Raw genomic sequence first — 27,587 nt, forward strand, 5'->3', positions numbered from 1 at the left:
TGGGTCTTGATGTCCAGCAGTCTCCCTCTGATCTCATCACCAAACCTGGAGACAAAGTGGAGATATTCTGCAGCCATGATAAAACTGACTACAGGGTGATGCTCTGGTACCAGCGCTCACCTGGAGACACGGCTATGAAACTCATTGGATATTTGAACTACAACGCTGACACAAAGGAAGAGCCATATAAAGAACATTTTAAAATCTCTGGAGATTTGAGTGGAGATACAGCAAAGAACGCCTCTCTAATATTCAGATCTGGATTTCAGCAAAGTGCAGCGTATTACTGTGCAGCCAGCTTAGCACAGTGACTGTTCATTCTTTCTCCTTCATACAAAAACTACTCCAACCTCTATCAACACGTATGACCTTAAATTAGAACCTCAAGAGGCCCCTCCCAGCCAGCTGCTCTTGAGTTGACACCATTATGTTTGCCAGCCACTGTACAGGAAATGTTATTAAAGCACTTCCCTTTCTTTTCCAGACCTCAGTCAGCTCAGCAAACCCATCAGTATAGTTCTATTACTAATAGTGAGACTGTGTAATCTGATGCCAGATCTCAACAGTTTACATCCCTAATACCATGACATCGAGAGCAAACTATTTTATGCTGAGGAATTAAAAATGATCGGTTTTCTCTTTCTCTGTTGCCTAGCAGGTATTAACTTGTTCAAATACAGTTAGCTCCTGTGAATGTGAAAAAGCTTTCATTTTAGAAAAATGACTTCTCTATTTTCCTTCTTTATCCAGGTGTGTGTCTGGGTCTTGATGTCCAGCAGTCTCCCTCTGATCTCATCACCAAACCTGGAGACAAAGTGGAGATATTCTGCAGCCATGATAAAACTGACTACAGGGTGATGCTCTGGTACCAGCGCTCGCCTGGAGACACGGCTATGAAACTCATTGGATATTTGTACTTTAAAGATGTCACAAAGGAAGAGCCATATAAAGAGAATTTCAATATCACTGGAGATTTGGGGGGAAATACAGCAAAAAACGCCTCCCTTAAAATCAAACTTGTAGAACAAGAGCACAGTGCTGTTTACTACTGTGCAGCTAGAGAAGCACGCTGACAAATATCCTGTCTGCACTTTACAAAAACTCTGCTCAATCTTTTCTCATCAGTGGTTTATAATAAGACATGGAATAAACTGCTCCCAGACACCTGCTTTTGTGGTTGAACTTTGGTTTTGACGCAATCATATCATCAACAGCTACTGCAACTGTGTTTCTATTATTTAGTCTAAATAAACCAGAGGAGTTAAATTCTAAAATAGAAAAAGGAAATCTAAAGCAATCAAAAGCAAAACATCTGTGTGGGGGGAAACCAGGTGAAAGGAAGAGCATATATAGCTAGATATCAGCTTGATATGCAACTGAAGCCACTCCTACCTCCTTCTACATCACATTTGATCCTCCTTCATGTGACTCAGTTTAGTGAGAAAGCCCAAACAGCAGAGGCGCTGTCATAACTTTACACTGCATTTTATCCACGACTTCAAAATAACCAACAAGTTCATAGCAACAAAAATTACAAGGGGGAGATACAGTTAGAACAAATATTTTATGATAATAAAGAGACGTAGTTTTTCTTCATAGGCTGTGTATCTGTGTTATTACATTTGTTTAAGAAAGTAATACATTTTTAAAATTTGACAAAAAAAAAAAAAAAAAAAAAAAAAACCATTATATTGTTAATGGCAATTATTTCTGTGACAATTATTTGTACAGCAAAATTTGGAATGGTTACAGCTCTACTTAGTAAGCCACAGTATATCATAGGTACGGGGGCCGAGAAGGGTCACAACACATACAAACGCCACAACAACTGCATATTCAGAAAACACCTCCAAATTCAGAAAACACATACAATTTCAGCCAAACGCATGCAAACGCCGCCACAACAACTGCATATACAGAAAACACCTCCAAATTCAGAAAACACATACAAACGCCACAACAACTACATATTCAGAAAACACCTCCAAATTCAGAAAACACATACAAACGCCACAACAACTACATATTCAGAAAACACATACAAATTCAGAAAACACATACAAACGCCACAACAACTACATATTCAGAAAACACCTCCAAATTCAGAAAACACATACAAACGCCACAACAACTACATATTCAGAAAACACATACAAATTCAGAAAACACATACAAACGCCACAACAACTACATATTCAGAAAACACCACCAAATTCTGAAAACAACTTCGTCAAATTCATATCACGTACGCTGCAAATATTCACAGCACGAGTAAATAGGGAAACGAACTGCAAGCTGCAAAGACGACAACGGAAATGTTTCCAGGGGTGCCATAATCAGTGACGGACCCGCATCCATCCGGGGTGCAAAATTACGAATCCAACTATGGCCACGCCAAGACCCGCCCTACGAAGCAGCTCGATTGGTTGGGGTTAGGCATTTCACCTTGAGTGGTTAAGGTTAGGGTCAGGGGATTGGGCAGGGTATAGGACTGTAAGCATGGACACCTGGCCAATAGTAGCGTGTGAACGCTATTGAAGGGCGGGTCTTGGCGTGGCCATAGTGGGATTCGTAATATCGCATCCGGGGTGTAAGGAAGAATCCTTCAAAGCCAGAATTTGGAGGATGCTACGTCATCGACGTCCGTCGAAGGACCATTCCAATGTCGAGGATCCTCCGAATTCCTCCAAGGACCGAGTCCTTCGTTCGGAGAATTTCCCATAGACGGCAAAGGATGCATACCCGGTATGCACTCCCATATCACCCACAATCCTTTGCGCGCGCCTTTGCCGGCTCGTTTAAAAAAATTAAACGTCGGACCTAAGCGGGGAGTTGGAGCAACATTGCTGACGGCGAAATAATAATTTAAATGTAAGTATCTTTAGTGTGTCGTACATGTGTTATCACCGTTAATGTTTTACATCAATGTAACGCTTAACGCTTCAATGCTGGTACAAATTGCTATAGTAATTAGATAGATACACCCGAGCTGACGTTAAGCTATCATTAACAGTAGGCTGTTAGCTAGCTAGGTTGCTGTCTTTTTGTACCATTTGTGTTTTTAAAGTTTGTCCGGTGGCATTTTCATCTCTTTTATATAACGTTAGCCGAGATTTAGAAATGTGTGTTTATCAGTTGTAGCTGCAGGATGGCAGGTAACGCTGCACCTTATTTACTTCACTATCAACGTTACATGAAGGCTAAAATATATGAGTAGTATCCCATGTAACAAGTATAACGTTGCATATAACGTTACGTTATAGAATTCATAATGGTCAACATATTTTTCTTGTGTTTGCTGTCTTTTAACAGGGACAAACGGAGGCGGTCACTGATGATGGGAAAGCAAAAGACAAGCAGGGAGACAGAGGCCAAAGAGAGATGTTGAATAGCTAGATTATTTGCCATTCTGAAAATAAATGCATTAACTTAACTGGTTTGTCTTTGTCATTTCGTTTTTGGGTGTGTATATAATATAAACGTTTTTCAATTTCAATTTCTAACTGAATAATTATATTCAGATGATACCTGTTTCAATAACTTGTAAGGTATATAAGCTCTAAAAAGACATTAATGAAACGTGTATCTTTATTATAACATTTATTCAAACATTACTATACTGTACACAAGTATATTCAATATGAAGCGGCGACCAGACTCAGCAGCTGATGATGGGGTTGCTTCAAGACTGCAAACAGAAGGAGAAAGCTTTAGGTTAGTCCAGTAGTTATCTCACCTGTCCTGGTAAGATTAGAATTGTATCACAAATATATTTAAGCATACTGCATATCATACTGCCTGTGGTAGCTCATTAGCTGGTAGTGTTTACCTTGTAGATGCTGATCATATTTTGCACTGCATTTGTTTGAAAGCTAGAAGCTACTGGACAATGGGCTAATGTTACATACATTTAGTAAACTATGAGCTAATGTATACTTCTACTGTAAAGATAATGTAATTAAGATTAATGCAATTGCAAACATGAACTCTCACAATTTTTTTTTTATTTACTGACATGGGATAAATAAGAGAAAACGACTATTGCTTACATTAAAGCATAACAGTGTCGGTAACGTTACCTACCTTAGCACGTTGCGGCAAAGTTGCCGACAGATTATTCTCCTCCTGCAAGCAGACTGACGCTGATTCATATTCTTCATTTTAACAAAAACATTGAACAGCACAGTTCACAGTTCCACATCCATGTCGTCCAGTGTTTTGAAATGCAGCGCGGAAGTGAAGGTGGCGAAACACTTTCAATGACGCAAGCACGAAATGACGTGCACTTGCTAGCCTGTTCCAATGTACATGTTGTCCGAATGCTCAGGAGGAGTCTGGCCTAGCCCTCTGAAGGATCCTTGACAATGAGAAACGGCAGATAGCGAGAAGACAACCGGATGGATGCGGGTCCGTCACTGATTATGGCATCCCTGGAAACATTTCCGTTGTCGTCTTTGCAGCTTGCAGTTCGTTTCCCTATTTACTCGTGCTGTGAATATTTGCAGCGTACGTGATGTGAAATCGACGAAGTTGTTTTCTGAATTTGTATGTGTTTTCTGAATATGTAGTTGTTGTGGCGTCTGTATGTGTTTTCTGAATATGTAGTTGTTGTGGCGTTTGTATGTGTTTTCTGAATTTGTATGTGTTTTCTGAATATGTAGTTGTTGTGGCGTTTGTATGCGTTTTCTAAATTTGGAGGTGTTTTCTGAATATGTAGTTGTTGTGGCGTTTGTATGTTTTCTGAATTTTGAGGTGTTTTCTGAATATGTAGTTGTTGTGGCGTTTGTATGCGTTTTCTGAATTTGGAGGTGTTTTCTTAATATGTAGTTGTTGTGGCGTTTGTATGTGTTTTCTGAATTTGGAGGTGTTTTCTGAATATGCAGTTGTTGTGGCGTTTGTATTTGTTGTGACCCTTCTCAGCCACCGTACATAGGGGTGGGAATCACCTTATATCACTATACGATATCATCACGATTATTATTACGATTTCAAACATATTGCAATATTCTGCGATATATTGCAATTCATTACCTTTTTTCCAACTTCAAATTTTTCCCAATTTTAAATTATGTCCCCAAAAGGAAACTTTGTCAACGTCTGTTTTATCTAAAGAGATACATTTCTCTGTTTGTTCAGCTCACTTCAATTATACTGCTGCAAAATCAGATTGTCAAGCAGACAAACTGATCAACACATATCTAATAAAAGATCGATACTTGGCGTCTGTGTATCGATACAGTACTGCCACAGAACATATTGCGATACTATGCTGTATCGATTTTTTTCCCCCCCACCCCTAGTATATCACCCATCTGCCCTTTACAAGGCTCTCTACAACTGAAGCATCCTCCTCCTCCTCCTCCTCCTCCTCCTCTTGTTCAGTTGGAGGAAAACAACAAAAAGAAAGGCATGTAGTGAATGTGACATACATAATTCACCTTATTTGTTAGGTGTGGTTCTACGGACTGTTGATTATTAACGCAGCACTTTGTGCTTAATACGGTTCTACATGCAGTGATGAACGTAATACATATACATGTAATTTACTGTCCTAAGTCACTTCATGTAATTATCATTGTTCAGGGACCGCGGCCCTTTTAAATGTTCTGAATGCGTGATGACGTTAGACCCTACGAGGTTTGTTGCTGGTCAGCGCCTTTTTCTCTGGGAGTTATCTTCCTGAAAAATAAACGACACACGCACTAGTGTGCTCAACGTGAGAAATTGCTTCTTGTACATCTACATCAATTTCCACAGGCAGATATTTTTCCTCCTAGAAGACAAACTGACTGAAAGAAAGAAAGGTTTGTCAGTGTGAACCAGTGCTCTGACTTCTCTACGTCACATCCTGCCGCCCCGCCCCCCCCACCTCCTCCTGCTCCACAAAGCTCTGTAGAGACCCCAGTTGGCTTTTCACATTCAACAAGATGCCAGCTCGTCTGATCATTTCCATCATCACGGTGTTCTGGATTGAAGGTATTGAGCACTCATGACGACGTCACTTTTTCTATTTAATTTGGAATTAACTCTCAAAAAACCTTAAGTGCCAGTGGAGGAACAGAGGTATTTAAATAGTAATGGTTTCATATACTTCAAAGGGTTTATTTCCTCAAATAACTGCAACTGTGTAGTTAATGCCAAAGGCACAAAGATTTGATTATGTCCTGGTCTCTCTACAGGGGTTTACCTCAGTAAAGAAAAACAAGTGTCTCAGACTCCGACTCAGCTGTTTTGGAGACCCAACGTTGAAGCCAACCTGAGCCTCACACATCAAATCCCGAGCTATGACACCATCCTCTGGTATCAGCGCTCAGCAGGAGACACTTCCCTCAAGCTGATTGCCTACATGTACTTTAAAACTGCTAAGGTTGAGCCAGCGTTTGAAAGCCACTTTAGCGTGAGTGGAGATGGAGAGAAAACAGCTTATCTTCACATCCTGAACCTGAGCCACCCTGAAGACAGCGGAGAATATTTTGGAGCAGCGAGTATACACAGTAATAAAGACAGTGACGCTCTCGTACAAAAACCTCCAAAAATGATCCAGAGGATAACAGTACGCCAACAGGAAACCACTGAAACCACGTGACACAGAATCGAAACGTTGAACCAAAAAGCATTAGTATTGGTTGATTAGGATGAGTTAGGTTCCTTTAGCATGTAGGCTACATTTAGGGGGGGGGAGAGAGTATACAACACTATGAACATTTGAGAGAAAAGTGGTTGTAAAAGTAAGAGAATTTTACTGAGACTGATATTTATTATGTCATTGATTAATGAGATCTTTTGCTATTCAGCTCTCTCCACTCTACAGATATTAGTCACAATAACCAAAGGAGGCAACATTTAATGCAACGGAGGACGTGGCCAAAATAGTGCTAGTTCTATCCTTGCAAACAGGACTTTTACATAAATGTACATTTACTCCTACTTCCACTATATTGACACGATTACTCTTTGACTTTTGGAAACAGTTAAACAAAAATCTGCCTTAATACTTTTCCCTTTTGAACTTTTTGAATTCCCCTTCGGAACACAAGACAAAATAAGAGTTGACTTGCATAATGTCATGTGCAAAATAATCATTTTTCCCCGATGACTTTGTTTTGGTGATCGCTGGGAGCCAAAATCAAAATTATGATCCAAATGTTATGAATTACCCAGCCCTATATCACCGCCCTGGTTCTGGCACGCTCCTGACAGCGCTTCCATTGGGTTTTTGTGTTGTCACTCGGACTGAGATTCTTTTTTTAAACCGTGCTTGTGCGGACGGGATTTTTTGTTAGAACTAAAGGAGGGAAAAACCCTGTTTCCAAAATACCCGTGTGTACTAGGCCTCAGATCCCCTTTGCATGAGTCAGAATCAGAACACTGAACAGCAGAGAGCAGTGAAAACACACCGACATGAAGTCAGTAAGCTCCTCCTTCCTCATTACCAACATGCAATAAAAGGATGATTTCACAGCAATGTATTTTCATTAATGCCTTTGCATATCTCTGTATTAGTCCCAGTTCAGATGTGAGCCACCACAGTGAATATTATGCCTAGATGAGGATTTTAAAATGTTTGTCATTTTGTTTTTTTCTCTGTCTTTGCTAACAGGTACTGCACGAGTCACAAGATGTGTGTAATTACTCATTATGACATAAACCATAAATGTCTGTCAACCCTCAGTTTTTATTTTTCCTACTCTAGACATTGTGATGTCGTCGCTTACAATCCAACAATCACCTCCTCTGATAAAACCTGAGCAAGCAGAAGCCCGTCTTGACTGTTACCATGGAGACAACAACTACCCCTACATGCTCTGGTACCGGCACAAGTCGGCAGCAGGAGGCCCGGGGGGCATGGAGCTGATCGGACTGCTTCACTACGAAAACCCAAACGTTGAGGAGAACTTTGAAGCACGTTTCAAGATGACGGGCCACTCAAAAGGCCGAGCTCAGCTTGTCATCTCCAACATAATCCCAGCAGACAGTGCAGAGTATTTCTGTGCAGCGAGTAAGCACAGTGTTTCAACTCCTCTGGCTCCTTTACAAAAAGCTGGTGGCCCACAGTCACATGCACCTGCATCAACAAGCCAAACTGCTCGATAAAGAGTTGTTTTCTTTCCCTGCTGAGAAGACTAACAAAAAAAAAAAAAAAAAGGCATAAAAGTAATGCGTTGGACAAATTATGATCGATGAATCAAACAAAAGACGGACTAAAAATGCCCGTTGTGCACATAAACCTCGCAAACACAAGCGCTCCAGTCTTCTTCCTTCTGTAGGTCTTCTCTTTGGTCTATTTAATACTGCAGAGAGTCTGATGTCATTTACTCCACACACGCAGTGCTGGCTCATTGTATTTTCAGTCATTTTATTTTCCTAAATCAAAATAGGATGCAGGTAAAGTTAATATCTATTTAAAAAAGAAACAAATTGGCTCCCTCTCATCAAATGTGTGGTTAAAATATTTTTGGTGTTTAATATAGAGTACATCTTCATCATTTGTTGCTCTGAAGTAGGGCTGCTGGATTATGGGAAAAAATATAATCTTTTTATTTTGATTATTTCGGTCAATATTGAAACTCGTTGACTTCTTGAAAGATGTTCCAATTATTGAACTTAAAAAACAGTGGAAAAAGTTAAATAAATCAACAGTATTAAAAAAAAAAAAAAAAAAAACATACAACTGTGAACTTTGCCTTAATACTTTTCCTATTTCATATTTCATTTTTACAGTCAGAACACAAGAGAAAATTAGAGTTTACTTGCAAAACGTAATGAGCTAAATAATTGTTTTTCTCAATTATTCCGTTTCTGTGATCATTGGGAGCCAAAATCATAATCACAATTAAATTTCAATTAATTGCGCAGCCCTAATCTGAAGCAAACTGATTTAAACTGTTTTAACAAAGCAAAATACATATACATATAAAAAAAAAAGCATGTAAACACATGACTTATATTGAAGTGATTTAGTTAGTTAGATAAAGTATTTTTTTTATTATGCTGGCAACAGCTTTTCTGATTTCTGTGTTTCAGATGTTTCTCTGTCTGCTGATCACTCAGGCCTAACTACATAATAGTGGGGCCTAACATTAACCTGCACTGCTACAGAGAGCTGAGAGGAGGTTTTCAGTTCACAGTAGAAGCAGTGGTGTCTGGTGAAAAAAATCAAAAATATAAAAAAAAAACAGCATTCAGAAGGAGAATGAGGCTGTTTATCTGTGTGCTGCCAGTCTACAGACCTCACATCTGTGACATAAACATGGAGACGGAGAGGCCGTTTATTGTTAGGCCTGTAACAGTTCTTACATAATTGTCTCATCGCTTAATTGCTAACAGCTAAGATCCTAAGGGGTATGACTGTTGATGGTTTCATGTTTTCATGTATTCTGGCATTCACTCAGAACTTTCATTTATTTGATTAATTCATTTGACTGAAAGAGACAATTATATTGTCAATCCCAATTATTTCTGAGACAGTTAATTCTACAGTAAAATTTGGAATTGTTACAGCTCTATTTATTGTTCTGCATCCTGACTCACATTAATAATAATAAAAAATAACAATAATAATTCAAATAAGGAAAGGAACTCAACCACGCTGCAGAGATCATATCAGTGACGTTTAATACAGGTTTCACTTATATTAATGGAAGGGACAAAAGGCAAAAAATAAAGTCAATCAGGAATAAACTGCTCTCTAAAAGATAAAATATATTATTGATTATTTTTTATAAAAAATAACTTATGTCTGTGTTTTCCTGTAAAGTAACCAACTGCAGCCATGCACATTACTGTCCTGAATAGATTCAACCAATAGGTGGAGGCACAGCACCTGGCATGAAGAGAATGGTTATCAAGAGAATATGATGATGACACAATGCCCTCCCTCCTCACCCTGAGCCTCGTTTTTCTCACAGCAATTCTTCCCCTCACATCAGTGCCTCACAATGTCTTCTTCACCTTTGCACACATTTGCTTTTCTCTTCATCTGGCTTTCATGTACGATCTCAAATTCCATCCTGAATTACATGAAACTATGATTGATTAGCTATGTTTAAAAGGCTAAAAAAAACACACAAAAAAAACCTGTTCTATGAAATTATGAATACTGTATCCTCGTCTTTTGTGTCAATAACCGCTTCATCTAAATCTGCTTTCTCCACAGGTCAGGCGAGCGCTGTCACATTTCAACAATCTGATCCCCAGATAGTGAATGAGGGCACTGAGGTCCAGATTAAATGCAGCCATGATGATGCTTCCCTCGTAATAATGCTCTGGTATCAGCAAAGAGAGGACGGTCTGTCTATGACCCTCATTGGGTATGGATATGAGAGCTCCCCAACCTACGAGGGTCAGTTTGAAGAACAATTCCAGATGACAAGAAACGGTTCATTGAAAGGAGTTCTGAGTATACGCAAAGCAACCCTGTCACACTCGGCTGTGTATTTCTGCGCTGCCAGTACACAGTGATGTGGTTTAATGCCACTCCCTCACTAAAAACCCTCATGGTCTCACATGAGGCGCAGAGTCTCTTTAAACAGACTCTCAGTGAAGGAAGTTTCTCCTGCAGCAGAAACGATGTCTCCAACTGTGATCGGATTTCTTCTCATCTTGCTTCCATGTAATGAAATTTGCTGCAAAAATAACTAATTTATACCATTTTATACAGCTCATATTTTTTTCACAGAGGATTCTGTATCAACCAAGATTCTTAAATCTGTTTTTTCCCCCACAGACCAAGCTAAGAGTGTGACGTTTCAGCCGTCTCATCCAAGAATAGTCAACGAAACGTCCAGGGTGGATTTTAAATGCAGTCACGATGATAATAATCTTAATGTAATGCTCTGGTACCAGCAAACAGAGAGCGGTCTGATTCATTTAATTGGATACAGCTACACTGGCGGTGACCCCAACTATGAGCAGCAGTTTAAAGATCGGTTTAACATTACACGAGATGGCGTCCAAACAGGAGCTCTGATCATTCCCAGTGTCAATCTAGCAGACTCTGCTGTGTATTTCTGCGCCGCCGGTACACAGTGATGTGGTTTAATGACACCCCATCACCAAAACCCTGTTCTCTTTTTTTTCCATGTTGTTTTCATGTTCAAAGATCCTGAGACTGAAAGTTGACTTTGTAGCTCTCAATATGCACATAAAGAGCAAATTTACATTAAAGATACAATACAGACGTAAAAGATAACTACTAACAAATAATAAATATAAGCATAGTGAAACATGTAGCTATGCCTACAGAGAAGAGCTGGACAAGAACAACGCAGAGTTATACAAGTCAGATCGGTAGTTAGCCTACTGCACATACAGGGTAGTTGTGCATTAACGTCAGTGCAAGAGTCCAGGCATTGCAAAAAATGTAGGTAAACTGTATTCATCCCGAGGGAAATTGGTATGCTGCAGCTGCAGTTCAAAGTAGAATAGAGTACAAATATTTATAAAAATATATACATATCAAATATCCCCAAGATGCAAATGTATATAATACTGTATGGATACAATATTTATTAATGGGGGGGAGGGGGGTACCCTGCTGAGCCTTAAGTATAAAAGGCTAGATTATGTACATATTGCAGTGTGTGTAAAACTGCAATGCGAATATCTATAGGCTAACAGGAATTGTTCTGACATAAAAATGAAACTGTTCATGAGTTCGATGGTGTGTGGAAATGCATTGCTTTGTGTCACCTTTACAATTTAACCCCCAATAAAATTAAAACCGACAGAAAAACTCTAACGTTTAGCCATGAAGTTGAATCAACACCTCTACAATTTCAACAAACACTTCAATACTCATAGTATATTTCACCAAACCACCAGCATCAAAACCAAATGAATAATGCCAATTCACAATCAATGTCAATTCTAATATTACACAAAAAGAAAGAATCAGCAGCCATCAACCACAAAACACAGCAGCAGAGCAAAAAGGTTAACGTTAGCTAAGCAGCCCCACAGCCATTAGCTTAGCCAAGCATACAAACACCAAGAAAACACAGCCTAAACTTCAACTCATGACATACAAGAAACAAAGGCTTACCTTCTTGGTAAACGCAGTAACTTCCGGCATCTTAGACCGCAGTGATGTATTTGAGAAGAGGCAACAGCAGAGTCAAGTTCAGACTTCAAGAGGAGAACCGTTGATGGCGTCCCAGCTAGCATTAGGCTACAGCAGCTAAAAGTGGCGAACACGGTCATTACAGCCGTCCTGAGGCGACATAACCCGACTGTTGGAAGTAAACTCGCTTATGAGATACAAACTGTAGTAAATGTTTATGGAATCTTTCTGTAAGTTTAACACACTAAAATATTTTGTTCTTTGTCCTGGAGAGGAATTGGACGGTCAGCACTTAGCATAGCACTTAGCTACGAAATTGAAAACTGAGTGGGCGGGGCAATGTGTTGAAATCGGCTGTGACCAATCACTTTCCTTCTTCTTCTTCTTCTTCTTCTTTAGAGTTTAACGGCAGTTGGCATCCCAATCACTTTCCACCAAGGGTTCTGGTATTAACCAATGGCATTAACAGAGAGCCTCAATCATTCCATAAGCCAAAAATGTGCATAATGAAGTTAGTAAATAGTTGTTTTCATTATCGCTTCATCTACTGTTCTGTTATGCAATTGACAAGGAAATAACATAGTAAATCCTAATGTTGGAAAAGCTGGTTTAGTTTTTATTGGCATTTTTTCTAGATAAATAACATTCATAAAATTGTTGATTTTGTTGATTGATTTATTGTTTTAGCTACATCATTTTACTGTAAGTAGTTAAGTATAGAGCTACAAATAAGATGAAATAAGATAGATCTTTATCTCGAGGAAGTCGAAAATTGTTATGCAGCAGTTGCAGTACAAAGTAGGAAAGAGTACAAATATCAAAAATGACTTGAAATATCCCCAAGGTGCAAATCCCAAAAAAATTCTGATTAGTTTCATTCAATGTTAGAAAATTTTGAAAGATGCCCACAATTTCTTAGAGCCGAGATGTGGTCTTCAGACATCTTGTTTTGTCTGACCAACACTCCAAAACACAAAGATGTTGAACACCAGGTACTGAAATTACTGAATAATCAATCAATCATCAAAATAGCTGTCAATTAATTTTCTGTTGATCAACAAACACACTTCGTGACTTCTGGTTTCAGCACTAAACAAAATCATGATTAAAACATTTTATTACATAAATTAATTATATCAAATAGATTCCTGGAGCTATATGTACATACATATATACATTACCTGAAGATCGGTCACATATTTTAAACTAATGACAATTGCATGGGCTAAAAATATAACTTATAACAAGAGGAAGTTAATAATATATGTTACATACTACACTTATATGCTTTATGTTACATTACTTTGAATCACTGTAATGAAGCAACATCCGTGTATTATTCAGTTATGTTTCAAGAAATTATACAATTCATGCTCTACTGCTTGTTATAAATGTATTATTTGAAAACCATGTATACATTTTAGTTTATCTTGAGTAGCTAAGAAGCATCACTATACCATAAATATTACCAAAAAAAAATTAGTCTCAGTTTGAATGTAGAATTCACACCAATCACGTTGGTGTAAATGTTTCAGATGCAGCTCCAGCCTGACAAAACAAAGTACTGACAACCTCAGTCTAAATACAAGACAGAAATAGTCTTCCCTGTGCTTATATCATCCGTGATTGAGAAGAACAATCAGTCTCACATCCCTATCATGTGACCTCATGGTATATTGGTGCTGAACAGAGTGACGTGGGACTCATTCAGCTGGAAGACGTGTTCACCTCTGACATGTTCAGCACACTCCTTTATCTGTCGCTTCTTTTACACTCAGGTGGGTTTTATGTATTTATTCATAATGGATGTACTAACTGTTGGCTGCTTGAATGATCAAGTTCCAGTCCCATTTACATGGCATACGTTTCTGTGAATTTACCGTTTTGTACATTGAGGTGAGACGCAATAAAACATCCTCTTCATGTGCTGCAGGTCTCACTGTGGTAGTTCTTCAGTCTGGAGATCAAATGTCCCACCCAGGATTGACAGTGAACTTTGAGTGCAGCATGGGTCCAGGGTTCAGCATGGGCAGCTACACCATGCTCTGGTATCGACAAAACCACTACGGAGAACTGCTGGAGTTCCTCACCAAAGAGTACGACCAAACTGAGGGGCGCTTCCAGCCGTCTCTGGAAACATCCAAGAACAACTTCTCTCTTCAGATTACTGGGCTGCTCCTGAATGACAGCAGCACTTACTACTGTGCTGCCAGTCACAGTGATGCACACAGACCACACAGTCATACAAATAACTGTGGCTGTCACAGGTGGTGGCACACAGGCTCCTGCCACAGGAGCTGTGGCTTGTATGGATTTTATAGTCAATTGGTGGAAAAATAAAGAAATTATATCATTGATTAAGTCCTGAAATAGGGCAAGACACAATTATATCTACTTTCTATCTGACAGGATGAGCTACCCTACTTTTAACTACATTTATAAAGGAAGTAATCCATTCTAATACACATTTTCTACTAACAGAATGAGCTAGCATACTTGTAACAATATGTATGGAAGAAGTAGTCCACTCGGGGCTAATATTGGCTTTTTAGGTTATATCCTGTAAGAAGTCTTCAACCAGTGCCTGAAATGGGCCAGTACTCACTAGATTGGAAGATAATTTGGATTGTGCAACTAGTCAGGCATGCTTGGTTTGTTCGGGGAATGACTGTAAAAATGTAAAAAGAATGTGTTTACAACGTTTCCTCTCTAACGGAGACGTTTTGGGACCGATTGGTGGGATTACTGTGGACAAAGTACACACAGTGATACACTGTTAAGAGCAAATGAGGTTTTACTATGTGTCCAGCTAATTTAAATAACTGACATTACTGTGTCGTGTGAACAGTTAACTTTAATATTGTATGTAGCGTTTTCTTTTGCGGGGTGCAAATGTTCCACCAAAACTAGTTCCTTACCGAGACCATTTTGCAGAGCCACCGTCTCTGCGTCCAGAGCTTCGCCCAAGACGATTGTGATTGGTTGAAAGAAATGCAAACAACCCAGAACGTTTTTTTTCTCCTATCCCAGAATGTATAGCCTCGTTCCGACCATGTAGTTACAGGAACATAGTTATAGGAACAGTTCCCCTTCGAAACAGTTCTACTAACTACTCTCCCCCATTTGCATTCACACTGGCCAAGTGGCCATAGAACTGGTAGGAGGGGTAAGGGAGCGACGCAAGCACCGCAACGGTCTTTATAGCGTCGTCACTTGACTTTAGCACCACATACAACAACAAACCAGCAATCGCAATGTTCCTGTTGTGTGAATATGTACCGTTTGTGTTTCAGACGTTGCTAGGTCACTAAGGGTTCCTATGTGGAAAAGGGAAAAGACTCTGCCCTGAAGTAGGAGCTGAAAGAACTGCAGAGTGTGGTGAAGCCAGACCTATAGCGCTGTGGAGATAGGTCTGGTAATGCAAGACTAACATCAATGTGACAATAAAGTAAGAATTGGGACATCAAATAAAAAAGAATCAGCATGATAAACTCGACTAGTTCATTAAAGAATGGTACAGGAAGTGCCTCTCCACAGCTCAGTGATGATCCTGCAACACCACAAAGCTGATCAGTTCAGATAAGTGAGCAGGTGTTAACATTGGAAGGTTTAAACATCCCATACAACATATACTGGCGTGTACAGTGAATCATCTGGGTCATTCTGTGCTCATGTCTATACTTTCCTATTATATTTACTTCATACTTCGTGCAAGTTTATCAAGTTAGCAAGAAGTTAGCATACACTGACCTCTACAGGGTTCATATGGGATTACACTTGGATGTGCTAGTTTGACTGGCCATCCCTTTTACACACTGTACTGACCTTACTTTTAAGTGTTATCATACTGAGCTATATATTTATTAAGTGGTCGGAATGTGGGGGCGTTTACATAGAAGTAAAAAGAGTAAATATGACATAATATAATGGTCTCAGCAATGCTTAAAATGTATCATAGTGCTGTTACTTTTATTCGGAAATGAAAGCGACAGACTATTCATGTAGTCCCTGATGTAAATACACTCTTTAACTAAATTAGTTTAAAGACAAAATTAATAAAAGGATAGAGTGAATGTTGTTAAGAGCTCTTTTTTTAATTTAGGGACAGATGTGGACACACCGACAGTTTTGTTATCATTACTATGGACCTTTTTCACAGCAGACATTTTGACTTGTCATAGTAGGAAAAGCACAGCTGAAACTGATAACCTTAACGATGGCTCAATTCCATCAAGTGTCCCAGTAAGCTGTTTCAGTGTGTCAGCATGTACAATACCAGGGCCTCTCCTAAGTGGAATGCAGCCATCATTAATGGGTTTGAATACACCTGTGCTTTTCCTACTATGACATGTCAACATGTCTGCCGTGAAAAAGGCCCATAGAATTCCTCATGGAAATTAAAAACTACGCACTATAGCTTTAAGATAATTTTTTTGCCATTTTGGGACTTTGACAGGACAGCTGAAGACAAGAAAGGGGAGAGAGAGAGGGAATAACATGCAGCAAAAGGCCACAGGTCCGATTTGAACCCCCGGCCGCTGCGGTGAGGACTAAGCCTTTGTACATGGGGCGCACACTCAACCAGATCAATCAGGGATTTTTTACTGAAAATAGCTGCCCGCAGCTGGAAACAAAAATACTGATAGTGGCACTATAAAACCTAAACTTGAGCTTAAAAACACTAAAATTCGTCATACTGTATAGCTGAGGGGCACCGCAGAGTCAGGTAATAGTTATTCGTTCATCACGATGAGCGATACATTAGGCCACATAGTCTCGCTTTGGCGGACCTTCCTCCACATCGCTGCGGAGGGGGGTCTGGCTAGTCCACACAGGATTCCGGGATGGGAGAAAAACATGCTCTGTTTTATTGGCATTTCTTTTAATTAATCATAATTGTCTTGGGCAGAACTAAGAGCCGGACAGAGCAAGGGTGCCTCTGCAGAATAGCCTCAGGAAGGAAGTTGTTTTGGTGGAACATGTACATTCAGAAGTTGTTTTAGTCGTCCAACAGAAAACTCAGATTGGACAGATAGTGTAGCTAGCTGTCTGGATTTACCCTGCAGAGATCTGAGCAGCAGTTAACCATAGTCCTCAGAAATCCACCGGAGTTTAGAACGCCAACACAAAGAGAAAGGTGATGGACATCCAGCCAAAATGAGGGACATCCGGCAGAATTTCCGGTGGCATCTGAACAATCCCGGAAATGAAACGTCGTCAATATCAACTAGGCTAAACATGATTACAGTGTGAAGTAGTGAATGTTACTAAGTGAACATGGGTGGATAAAGAGGTGTGACCAGCTGAGATGTCACTCCCTCTGAACAGCTACAAACAAAGACCAGTTTCCCTTTTCCTTCCCTCTGTTCTGCTTCTTTTCTTAGCTGTCACAGAAATAGCAGCAGTCAGGTTGGAGTCAGCCAGCCCGAGCTGTACAGCTGCTCTCACACAGAGAGAGATGGAGGCTGAGATATGGAGACGCAGGCTGGGGGAGGGAGAGGGGAGACAACCAAAGAGACTTCAGGTTTTTGTATGATGCTTTTTCATCGTGGGGACAGGGGGCCACGGTGATACAATCCCATAGAGCCGCTGTACAAAAACCTCCTCCCATTAACAGCCATTGTTTAGACTGCTACATGCTACCTGGGACAGCCGGGAGAGCAGAAAAATCAATAATCTGAAGGCAGCACACTTTGGCATTGAAAAGTCCATGTTTATGCAGAAAATCTGCTGGAAAAAAAGTTTTTTAAATTACTTTTAATTCAAATGTGGAGCATTGGGATGCTTCTTCCATTCTCCTCGACAAAAACGAACATAATTGGACATTATGAGGCGTATCCTGCATGTTTAAACCTTCTTCATCCCCTGGATTATTACACTGTGTCTCAACATGCTGATTATGGGATGTTTTGAGACTTTTTGGTTGAGGAGATATTCAGTGTGACACTGGATCTGAAGCTTACTTTGGAAAGGGAACAAAACTCACTGTTTTGGGTAAGTAGCATCTCTCACGGCTTCAGTTCACTGCAACAAACTTACAATAGTAGACATGTTGGTATGAAAGTGAAGGTAGAAACTCTTAATATGAAAATGTTGAAATATTGAGCTGAAGACAGAACACTGTGACCTACACTGATCCTGCTTTCTTTGGAAAAGGAACCAAACTGACTGTTTTAGGTAATATTTCTGTTTATTACTTTGTTTTTATGATTGTCACATTGCTTTAGAGTCTTAGTATAAACAGTAAAAACGTTCTAAAGAGAATTCTGGTAGAGAAAGAGGAGAGAGTTTCATGCTCAGTTCTTTGCACTGTGACAACATAAACGAAGCTTACTTTGGAAAAGGAACCAAACTGACCGTTTTGGGTAAGTCAAGGATGGTTAAACCTGAACATAAGCTGTATAAGGTGTGTGGTTCAATAAGAATCATAATGTACTTGGGTCTTCATAGTGTAAGTTGAGCTCAGTGCTTTTTGATATTAAGACTGGAGCGCTGTGCCAATTCTGAAGCCTACTTTGGTCAGGGAACCAAACTGACTGTTCTCGGTAAGTAAGACATCCAAAAATCTTCACATTCATTTTCCTGTAGGAGAAGTTCAACATACACAAGCAGGTTGGTTGTTGAGGGGGAAAGTTTGTGTTACATTAATCTTTTAATAACCAGACTGCAGTGCAGCAAAAAGTGATATTTGATACATTAAACACTTAAAAGCAACTAAATGATGGTTTGAGCACTGATCGAGTACACTGTGAGGCTGGTGCATATGAAGCTTTCTTCGGTGGAGGAACAAAGTTAACTGTTTTAGGTAAGAAATCAAATCACGTGAAAAAAATAGCACTGGAATTAGAGTGTTTCTTACTGTACTAAGTCTAGTTTACTAAAAAGTCAAAGTAAAAGCAGCATGTTGGACTGGTTTGAGCACTGATGGAGTACACTGTGACCCAGACTGCAGAGGCTTACTTTGGTGGAGGAACAAAGTTGACTGTTCTAGGTAAGAAAAGAAAACAAATGAGGAAAAAAAAGGATTGTAATTGTAGTGTTTCTTTAAAGAATGTACAGCATTTAAGTCTAGTTTTAGTTCTGCTCAGAGCTTTTTGTTCTTAAGTCTCAACGCTGTGTCAGTACGAAGCCTATTTCAGCCAGGGAACTAAACCGACTGTTCTGGGTAAGTTAACATAAAAGTCTAAGAGGGTGATGAGTGAGATGTTTGTGTTGCATACAACTTGAAAACAGGCTTTAGGTGTTGGTTTAAAAAGGAAAGTTACATTTATTACGACACTAAAAAGCAAAGAAGCAAAGTAAAAGCAGCATGTTGGGCTGGTTTGAGCACTGATGGAGTACACTGTGACTCTGGTGGGAATGAAGCTTACTTCGGTGGAGGAACAAAGTTAACTGTTTTAGGTAAGAAATCAAATCAATTGAAATGGTAACATTGCTAATTAAGAGGTTTGTATTGTAACTTATTAAAATAGCAAAGTTAGTAAATTCATTACCAAACTAGAAACTAAAGAGCCAAAGTAAGAGCAGCATGTTGGGCTGGTTTGAGCACTGATGGAGTACACTGTGACTTTGGTGCTAATGAAGCTTACTTTGGTGGAGGAACAAAGTTAACCGTTTTAGGTAAGAAAAGATATACTGCATATACAGGCTAAAGTTTATGGTAAGATCAGAATTAGAACAAATATAAAAAGCATTGTGAGTGGAATAGTTCTTCAACAAACCTGCTGTACTGCACCAACCTTTTGAAAGCTGTGCTCAAAGCTTTTTGTCCTTAAGTTTAAACACTGTGTCAGTATGAAGCCTACTTCGGCCAGGGAACTAAACTGACTGTTCTGGGTAAGTAAGCGCTCAAAATGTCTTTGCATGAATCCGCCTGAAAGCAAAGTAAAAACGTATAAAAGGTTGGTCGCTACATTTATTACAAAACTAGAAACTGAAGAGTCAAAGTAAGAGCAGCATGTTGGGCTGGTTTGAGCACTGATGGAGTACACTGTGACTCTAGTGGGAATGAAGCTTACTTCGGTGGAGGAACAAAGTTAACTGTTTTAGGTAAGATATCAAATCAATTGAAATGGTACATTTGCTAATTAAGAGGTTTGTATTGCAACTTATTAAAAAAATAGGGAAGTTAGTAAATTCATTACCGAACTAGAAACTAAAGATTCAAAGTAAAAGTAGCTCAATGGTGTTTTAAGTCCCCGTCTCCTTCCAGGCAGCGCTGCGACCATTGACTTTACCTAACCCTAACCCTAGCCTAATCCTAGTCCTAATTGAAGGAGACGTTGGGGGCATAAAACACATAAACGTGAAAGCAGCATGTTGGGCTGGTTTGAGCACTGATCAGGTGCACTGTGAACCAGGCTGCAGAGGCTTACTTTGGTGGAGGAACAAAGTTAACTGTTTTAGGTAAGAAATCAAATGAAAATATAAAATTGCAATTCATTTTAAGAATTGCACAGCACTCTATACTAGTGAGTTCCTTTGATTTAGGTGCTGCTCAGTGCTCAGAGCTTTTTGTTCTTAAGTTTCAACGCTGTGTCAGCGCGAAGCCTATTTCGGCCAGGGAACTAAACTGACTGTTCTGGGTAAGGTACCTTGGTAAAAGAGATGCTCCTATTGTATTTATTCATTTAGGTGTTGGTTTTAAAGGAAAGTTACTGTACATTTAGTACAAAACTAAAAAAGCAAAGATAGAAAGTAGAAGCAGCATGTTTTGAGCACTGATCAGGTGCACTGTGACTCTGGTGGGGCTGCAGAGGCTTACTTTGGTGGAGGAACAAAGTTAACTGTTTTAGGTAAGAAAACCTTAAATATTGTTCAGTTATGATTTTGTTAAGATGTTTCGGACACTGTAAAGATACTATAAGGCTCTACAGACTCCCAACCGCCAATGATAAACCATGATTGAACCCGTTTATACTGTAGCTGATTATTGCTCGTTGAAATAATCGTACAATAGTCAAAAAGTTACCGAAGGGAGATCAGACTCTTCTGTAAACTAAAGTAGATTCTAAGTAAAGTCTTTAAATGTCAGAGAAAGAGAGAGAAAGTTGGAGTAATTTGAAAGTGGCCCAGATGAAGAGAGGCAGTAGGAAGAGTTTTTGTTCCAGCTGAAGGTCTCTGTGCTCCTACAACGAGGCTTTCTTTGGAGCTGGAACTAAACTCACTGTTTTAGGTAAGAAAACCTGCAACTAAACAGCTCAGGGCACGATTCTCAGCTTGTTGGTATGCTAAGATTATGGGCAATATTAAGAATATATTTAATAGACATTTTATTTGATGGCAGTGAACAGAGAGAGTGTGCTTATTTTAAAATGTGTGAAAGAAGTTAAATGTAGAAGACCGTTTGTGCCAGTAAAAACAATCCTAGTCTATGTTCTCCAGTCAAAGTGCTGCAGCTAGAAAACATTTGGCTCTATGCCCAGATTATTACTCACAGCCAGTTCTTATCAGAGCTGTCAGACACTGTGAGTTCCAGTCAGAGGCTTACTTTGTAGCTGGAACTAAACTCACCGTTTTAGGTAAGACAGTAAAGATTATTCCATATCTACTGACATACATTATCAAAATATCATCATTAATATCATAGAAAATGATGTCAAGTTATGAGTGCTACCAATTATGTTTTCTTTTTAAAATCATATGCTCTTAAATGGACCTTAAATCAGCAGTATTATACGGTCAAGTTTGAATTCGGTTAAAGCATTTCTTCAGGAGTTTTGTGTGCACGGTTTCATTTTTTTTGTTGAAAAAAAAAAAAAAAAGAGCCCAAAGTCAGTGTACAGCTGTCAGTGGTGAGAGGTTGAGCAGTTTTTCTGTAGCCTTGTATCAGTGTGAACAACTATGAGCCTGCTTACTTTGGCAGTGGCACCAGACTGACCGTGTTGGGTAAGAAAATGACTAAAATCATGAGCAGAAATGGTTGTTCCTTAGATTTATTGGACCTAAGTCTGCTAAATTATTGTGAAGTAAATGCTATGTTTGTTTTATTCAGTGATTGCTGAGTAGGTTTGCTGTCAAAAGTGCCACCGAAAATGTCTAATTCATCTCACAGGATAAATCTTTTAAATCGTATGACAAAAACAGCTACATTTGGTCCGAGCGCTAGACTTTGTTGGTATAGTTCATGAATCAGCTTAGAGCTGGGGAATTTGGCATTTTGCACTAAAATTGTTCACAACAGCAAATGGTGTCTCATTTGCAACACCACGAGAAGTGAAGGAAAAAAAAAAGAAAAACTCATCACACATCTGTGAGATAAATGGTGATTGTGATTTCACTGTATGTGTGCTGGTTGGTAAAAGCAAAAACTCACAAATAAAGTAAAAAAAAACAAACAAGCCAGTTCATGTCAGCTGTTCTTTACATGCGCGTCAATGATTCTGCTGATTTTGGAGAGGGACTGACAGTGTCTAGTCTTGGTAAGATAACGTCATAAAAACAAACCTTTAAATGAAAAGAAGAGTTGGTAATACGAGAACAAAAACCTGCGACAACCATGTTTCTTTTCTTATTAGATCTAACATTGTTCATGTTTCACGGTGGAGCTCCAGGATTTGGACTGTGCAGCTTTAATTTAATGATTTGTGTCCTTTATTTTTGCAGACCCAAGCCATGAAATCACCGAACCAACAGTGACAGTGCTTCCACCTTCAGAAAATGAGTGTCAAAAGCAGAAAGACGATTCGAGGAAGAAGACCATTGTTTGTGTGGCCAGTGGATTCTACCCAGACCATGTCACTGTTGAATGGAAGGTCAACGGGGATAAGGTCACCAACGGTGTGGCGACTGATAACGATGCCCTGCAGGTAGAAGACAAGTCTTACAGAATCACCAGCAGGCTGAGTGTCTCTGTAGAAGACTGGTTCACACCCGGCAAAAGTTTCACCTGCATCGTCAAATTCTTCAATGGAAAGGAAACAATCAGTCATGAAGTTACAGTTCCGGGTGTTGAAGGTCTGTTCTTTTGGAACTCAGAAATGATCTAATCTGAATCTTTTTGTTTTGGGGAAAATGATTATCTGTCCTCATCTAATCCATTTCTTATTCGTCTCTCATCAGGTGAAGGTGAAAACGTCATGACAAGAGGTAAGTCTTTAACTCTTTACATTTCTGTGTGTGATTTTTATGTATGTGAGATATATGTGTGTTTGTTGTCCTATGGTTGTCTAAGCTACTGGATGCCTAAAATTTCCCTTGGGATGAATAAAGTATCTAAATATTCTGTAATTCTGTACACCTCAATGCATCAGATCTACCATTTAGTGTTTGGTTCCTTGTTTGATCTCCACAAAGTGCACCGGTTGTTTCCTCTTCATGTCATTTAACTGTATGTAAATGTTTGAACTTTCTGCAGAGTATTATCTGAAGATCTCACAGACGGCCAAACTCTCCTACGCTCTTCTAATCATCAAGAGCAGCCTCTATGGAGCCTTTGTGGCCTTTCTGGTGTGGAAGCTTCAGGTTTGTTGACATAAAAAAATAAATAAAAAAAGAACAGGCTCTGTTCAATGTAATATGTGAACTAACGTGTAACAAAAAGAGCTTGTGACATTGTGTCTTTTCTGTCTGTTGCAGAGTTCAGCCGGAAAACGGAACAACTGAGAGCTGAGGTCTGAACCAACCTTAGTTTCTGTAAATAACATTTGTAGAACATATTATATGGTTATATTTCCACAACTGTGTACGTCACAACATATTTGCATTCATATATAAATAAGCCAACCAAATTCTTCTACCAATAGACGAGCATATTCTCATTACTTTCTAAAGCCAAAACTGGCACGGAAGTAAGTTTGGTGTAGATTTTATAATCTTTTGTATGTTTGTGGTTGTGAACTATTTGATGCTTCATTTTCTACTCAATAAAAGTATGTCAGAGGATTTTGTCAATCACGTTTCATTTTCCTTTAAACCTTTGCCCCTAAGTGTCTGCTAAAAGACTAAATGACTTGATTTTGGCAATCCGTCCTAAAAATGACAAAGATTACATACAGCACTGAACATCACTTTTTCCACAGACTGTCAGGTATTTTTAGCTGCTCGCCTATCTGCATCTTTTCTGAGAAATCAGTCATTTCTCAGCTACATCATGTTGAAACCTCATCAGCAGGTTCATTTGGGTCTTAACATTTTCCATTAAGCAAACTGAGAGGTGACTAAAGTTTCTCCAGTGACATTTGATTTGATTCAATTCTGTTCTTTGTAAGAAACCATTTGAACTTGTTAAACTGGGTTTATTTACAGTATCGGTCTGACTGATACTGTAAGTCATATCTATCTTTTTTTCACTTTACGAGTGAGAGAAGCTTACGACGGTTTACATTCTCTACATGAATAAAGCAGTTCTTCCTTTAGTTCAAACGGCGTCAGTAGGAGAGTAAATGGAAGAGTGTGAGCCGACCACATGACAACAGGAAGCAGACGTTCTGGTCTGTGTACAGAAGAAGGTCAGAGCTGTTGTTGGGGGGGTTGAAAACAAGCAGAGAGCGACAGCAGAGGAGAGGATGTGGTCACAGAGCAGCCTGCAGAGCCGTCTCGCTGCTGAGAAGCGATGAAGGTGCAACCTTCCTCTTCACCGCAACCTCCGGCTGCAGAGTGCAGCTGCAGCTCTGCACCAACGCCCCCCCGCACTGCAAGGCTCCGAGCAAACCGCTGGCTAAACTTACATTTCTGGGTCAACTGAAGCTACACAAACACACAAATGTGTCCTATATCTCATGCAACAGCTGTTTACTCTCATCTGGGGCAGAAATACATTTTGATGGTTTTATGTTGCAGTTGATAAGAGCTATAAAATGAATGCTGTTGCCATGGATAGATGTGACATGTAGTTCTGACTTGCCAATTCAGTAGGCCTACGGAACCTCATGGCAGCCATCTTACCGGGGTTAAGTTTTAGATTTGCTGCAATTGGAACCTAAGATGAAAGAGGCTCATGTTGTCTATATAATCCTTGCATTTCTCTACCAATTCATCAATTCTGTTTTTTATTCAAAGTAATGATCGAAAAACTTTCCATGTCTAGAAGGAACTAAAAAAAACATTTAGTAGAATTTGGATTATTATAGCTCCAAGAGATCAAATAATGCATTTAATCAAATATAATCTCATAACTGCATTTATAGTGCAGATATTTAATATGTAATCACTGTCTTTTATATTCATGGTTGTTACAGTAACAGACTAAGGACAATTATCACCATTAATTAATGAATAAAATCATAAAAACGTTAATTGTAATCTCCTCTGTAATTCTGCATGTGAATCAAGATCTACAATAAGAATATAGGATTATATTTGAAGCATGGCCATTTGATAAATGTGTCTGTCTAAACCGTTTCCATCCAAATTTAGATTAGTTTTTTTATTAATAAAGACCCCTGTGGGACAGAAAAACTGAGGAACAACACTTCCTATTGTCTCCATTTGTTTCCTTTAAAAAACATGTTTGTGCTCAATCAAGCCTCATAAACAGGAAACGATGTCTGAGAGCGCAACAGAACCACGCTGCATCTGACATCTGGGAGCTAGATCATTAGATCTCCTCCTGCAAACCCTGATCTACAGAAGTTATTCTTGTTTTCCATCCGTTCGTCGGAAAATACAATTTCACACTGTGTCTCCGTTATAAAAACGATACGTTCCTTTTAATAAACCATAGTTCAAGATGCAAACAAAGTGATCTGATATAGGCCTACAGTAAATGCTCCCTAATAAATTTGTACATTTTCATAATGGGATTCTGTATTTGACTTAAACAGCTGAGCTGAAGACTGCAGGATGAAAACTCAGCATCCAGTCTGGGCCATCATGTTGATAGAAATACACTGAAGAGGCAGGTTTTCAGTTTTAATCAACGGCTTTTAATAAAAAATAAATAAATAAATGTCACTATCACAATAATGATTACAGACAATACTAAGAAAAAATTAAAATGGATATCTATATGAAATAGAGCAACATTTTAAATCATAAGGAAGTATTTTGAGAAATAGATACTAAACCAAGTAAATAAAAAGGTGCATCTATAGACATTAAGAACAGGTTGTTATTTACAATAGTGGCCTGACAAGTGGCATAGCCACTTAGGGAAAGGGAAGGAGGGCTAGATAATAAATACATTAGAAATACATACAGTTTAGAAATGACATAAAATACAATTTGAAGTACTGCACAGAAAACAATAAACACTTGTAACGAGATAAGTGCACAGGTTCACGGGTGAGTAGGAGAGGGAGAAACAAATATTTAGCTGGGAAAATGATTATGTAGTGAAGCAACTGCATATAAACGGTGAACAAGGATGATATGGTGGCTCTGAAGGATGAAATGGAAATTAGTTTGTCCAGTTTGAGAATCTTCTGCAGAGCGTTCCAGTTGCGAACGGCAGCAGATTGAAAAGATGCGAGACCAGAGGCAGAGTTGGTTTGGGGAATGCTTAATTGAAGATCAAGTGGGGACCGGGTATTGTACGTGACAGACTTTGGCTGCAGCAGCTGACCCAAGTAAGCAGGTGATCAGCCAAGAAGGGTCTTGTAAAATAAAGTGAAACCAGTGAGTTGCAAACCTGATAGTGGAGTGGTAAAGGGTGTCGCGTTTTGATAGAGTGGTCTTGCAAGCAACCATGTGATGATATAGTATATCAATAAAAAGACTGAAAACCTGAATAGTAGAATAATTTCATCACATTGAAAAAACATGACCTATATGTGACATCATCTGATACCGATTGTCTGGCACACCTGCTGTATGCATTATTAGCAGTGGTTAAAACATGGGTTGTCTTCCCGTCGGCCATGCAATGTTTAGTTTTTCTGGCTCAAAATTGTAAATTCAAACTTATTTTTGGTCGTTAGTTTTGGTCGACTTTGACACCTTTTTGATGTTTTTGTCGCTTTTAGATGGAGATTAGATTAACTATTTTTCAGTGGTATGGGTTATAACTTTCAGTAACTAGATACAAAGAAAACACCACATATTTACTTTTAAGCAGCTGAATGTAACTTTGTCATGTTGAATGACCCCTGTGCTGTCATGTGTAGGATTCATGCTGTAATTCAAGCCAACACAGGTTTTTTATTACAAATAATTATATCAAGCTAAAAAAGTACAAGTCAAGTACAACCCCGTGTCAGAGAAATGACATAAAACATAATAAAAAAGTGGTTCAAACAGTACAGCAGATATGGAGTAATGTCACCAGTGAAGATTCACTGGATTTGGATGTGAAATCATACCTAGTAAGAACTATCTAGAAAACACAAGAGGTTCAGTAGGCCAGGTTCAGTGAGTGATCACTTATTTTAAAATGTCTAATATTGGCTTCATCACATTAAACAGAAGTTTAGTCCAAAATCCCTTTAGCATCAGTAGGGCTGGATCTGAACATTCATTCGATGGGTAGGTATTCAATTTTAATTTTCGGAATATCTATCTATCTATCTATCTATCTATCTATCTATCTATCTATCTATCTATCTATCTATCTATAACGTACATGCAGGCGGAAATTTACTGTGGTGTT

General features: G+C 39.0%; 1 protein-coding gene and 3 gene segments (V, D, J or C); all 4 read left to right on the plus strand.

Annotated features, from left to right (window-relative positions):
- The first annotated feature begins 581 nt into the window (after positions 1–581).
- LOC114547194 (immunoglobulin kappa variable 1-16-like) lies at positions 582–1,096 on the plus strand. The segment is given in 2 exon segments: positions 582–658; positions 751–1,096. Coding segments are annotated over 2 exon segments (357 nt in total).
- A 6,404-nt stretch (positions 1,097–7,500) lies between these two features.
- Positions 7,501–8,094, plus strand: LOC114546406 (T cell receptor alpha variable 12-3-like). The segment is given in 2 exon segments: positions 7,501–7,600; positions 7,694–8,094. Coding segments are annotated over 2 exon segments (441 nt in total).
- Positions 8,095–9,911: 1,817 nt separating this feature from the next.
- On the plus strand, positions 9,912–11,031 carry LOC114546407 (uncharacterized). Its single transcript, XM_028565167.1, has 3 exons — positions 9,912–9,990; positions 10,157–10,450; positions 10,727–11,031. The coding sequence occupies exons 1-3, from the start codon at positions 9,939–9,941 to the stop codon at positions 11,029–11,031; spliced, it is 651 nt and encodes a 216-aa protein (XP_028420968.1). The 5' UTR covers positions 9,912–9,938.
- A 2,749-nt stretch (positions 11,032–13,780) lies between these two features.
- On the plus strand, positions 13,781–23,953 carry LOC114547197 (T-cell receptor beta chain C region-like). The segment is given in 8 exon segments: positions 13,781–13,839; positions 13,995–14,273; positions 15,223–15,227; positions 19,855–19,897; positions 22,667–23,017; positions 23,123–23,149; positions 23,418–23,524; positions 23,639–23,953. Coding segments are annotated over 8 exon segments (882 nt in total).
- The last annotated feature ends 3,634 nt before the right edge of the window (positions 23,954–27,587 follow it).

This window comes from Perca flavescens, chromosome 20 (assembly GCF_004354835.1).
Source record: "Perca flavescens isolate YP-PL-M2 chromosome 20, PFLA_1.0, whole genome shotgun sequence".
NCBI lineage: Eukaryota > Metazoa > Chordata > Actinopteri > Perciformes > Percidae > Perca > Perca flavescens.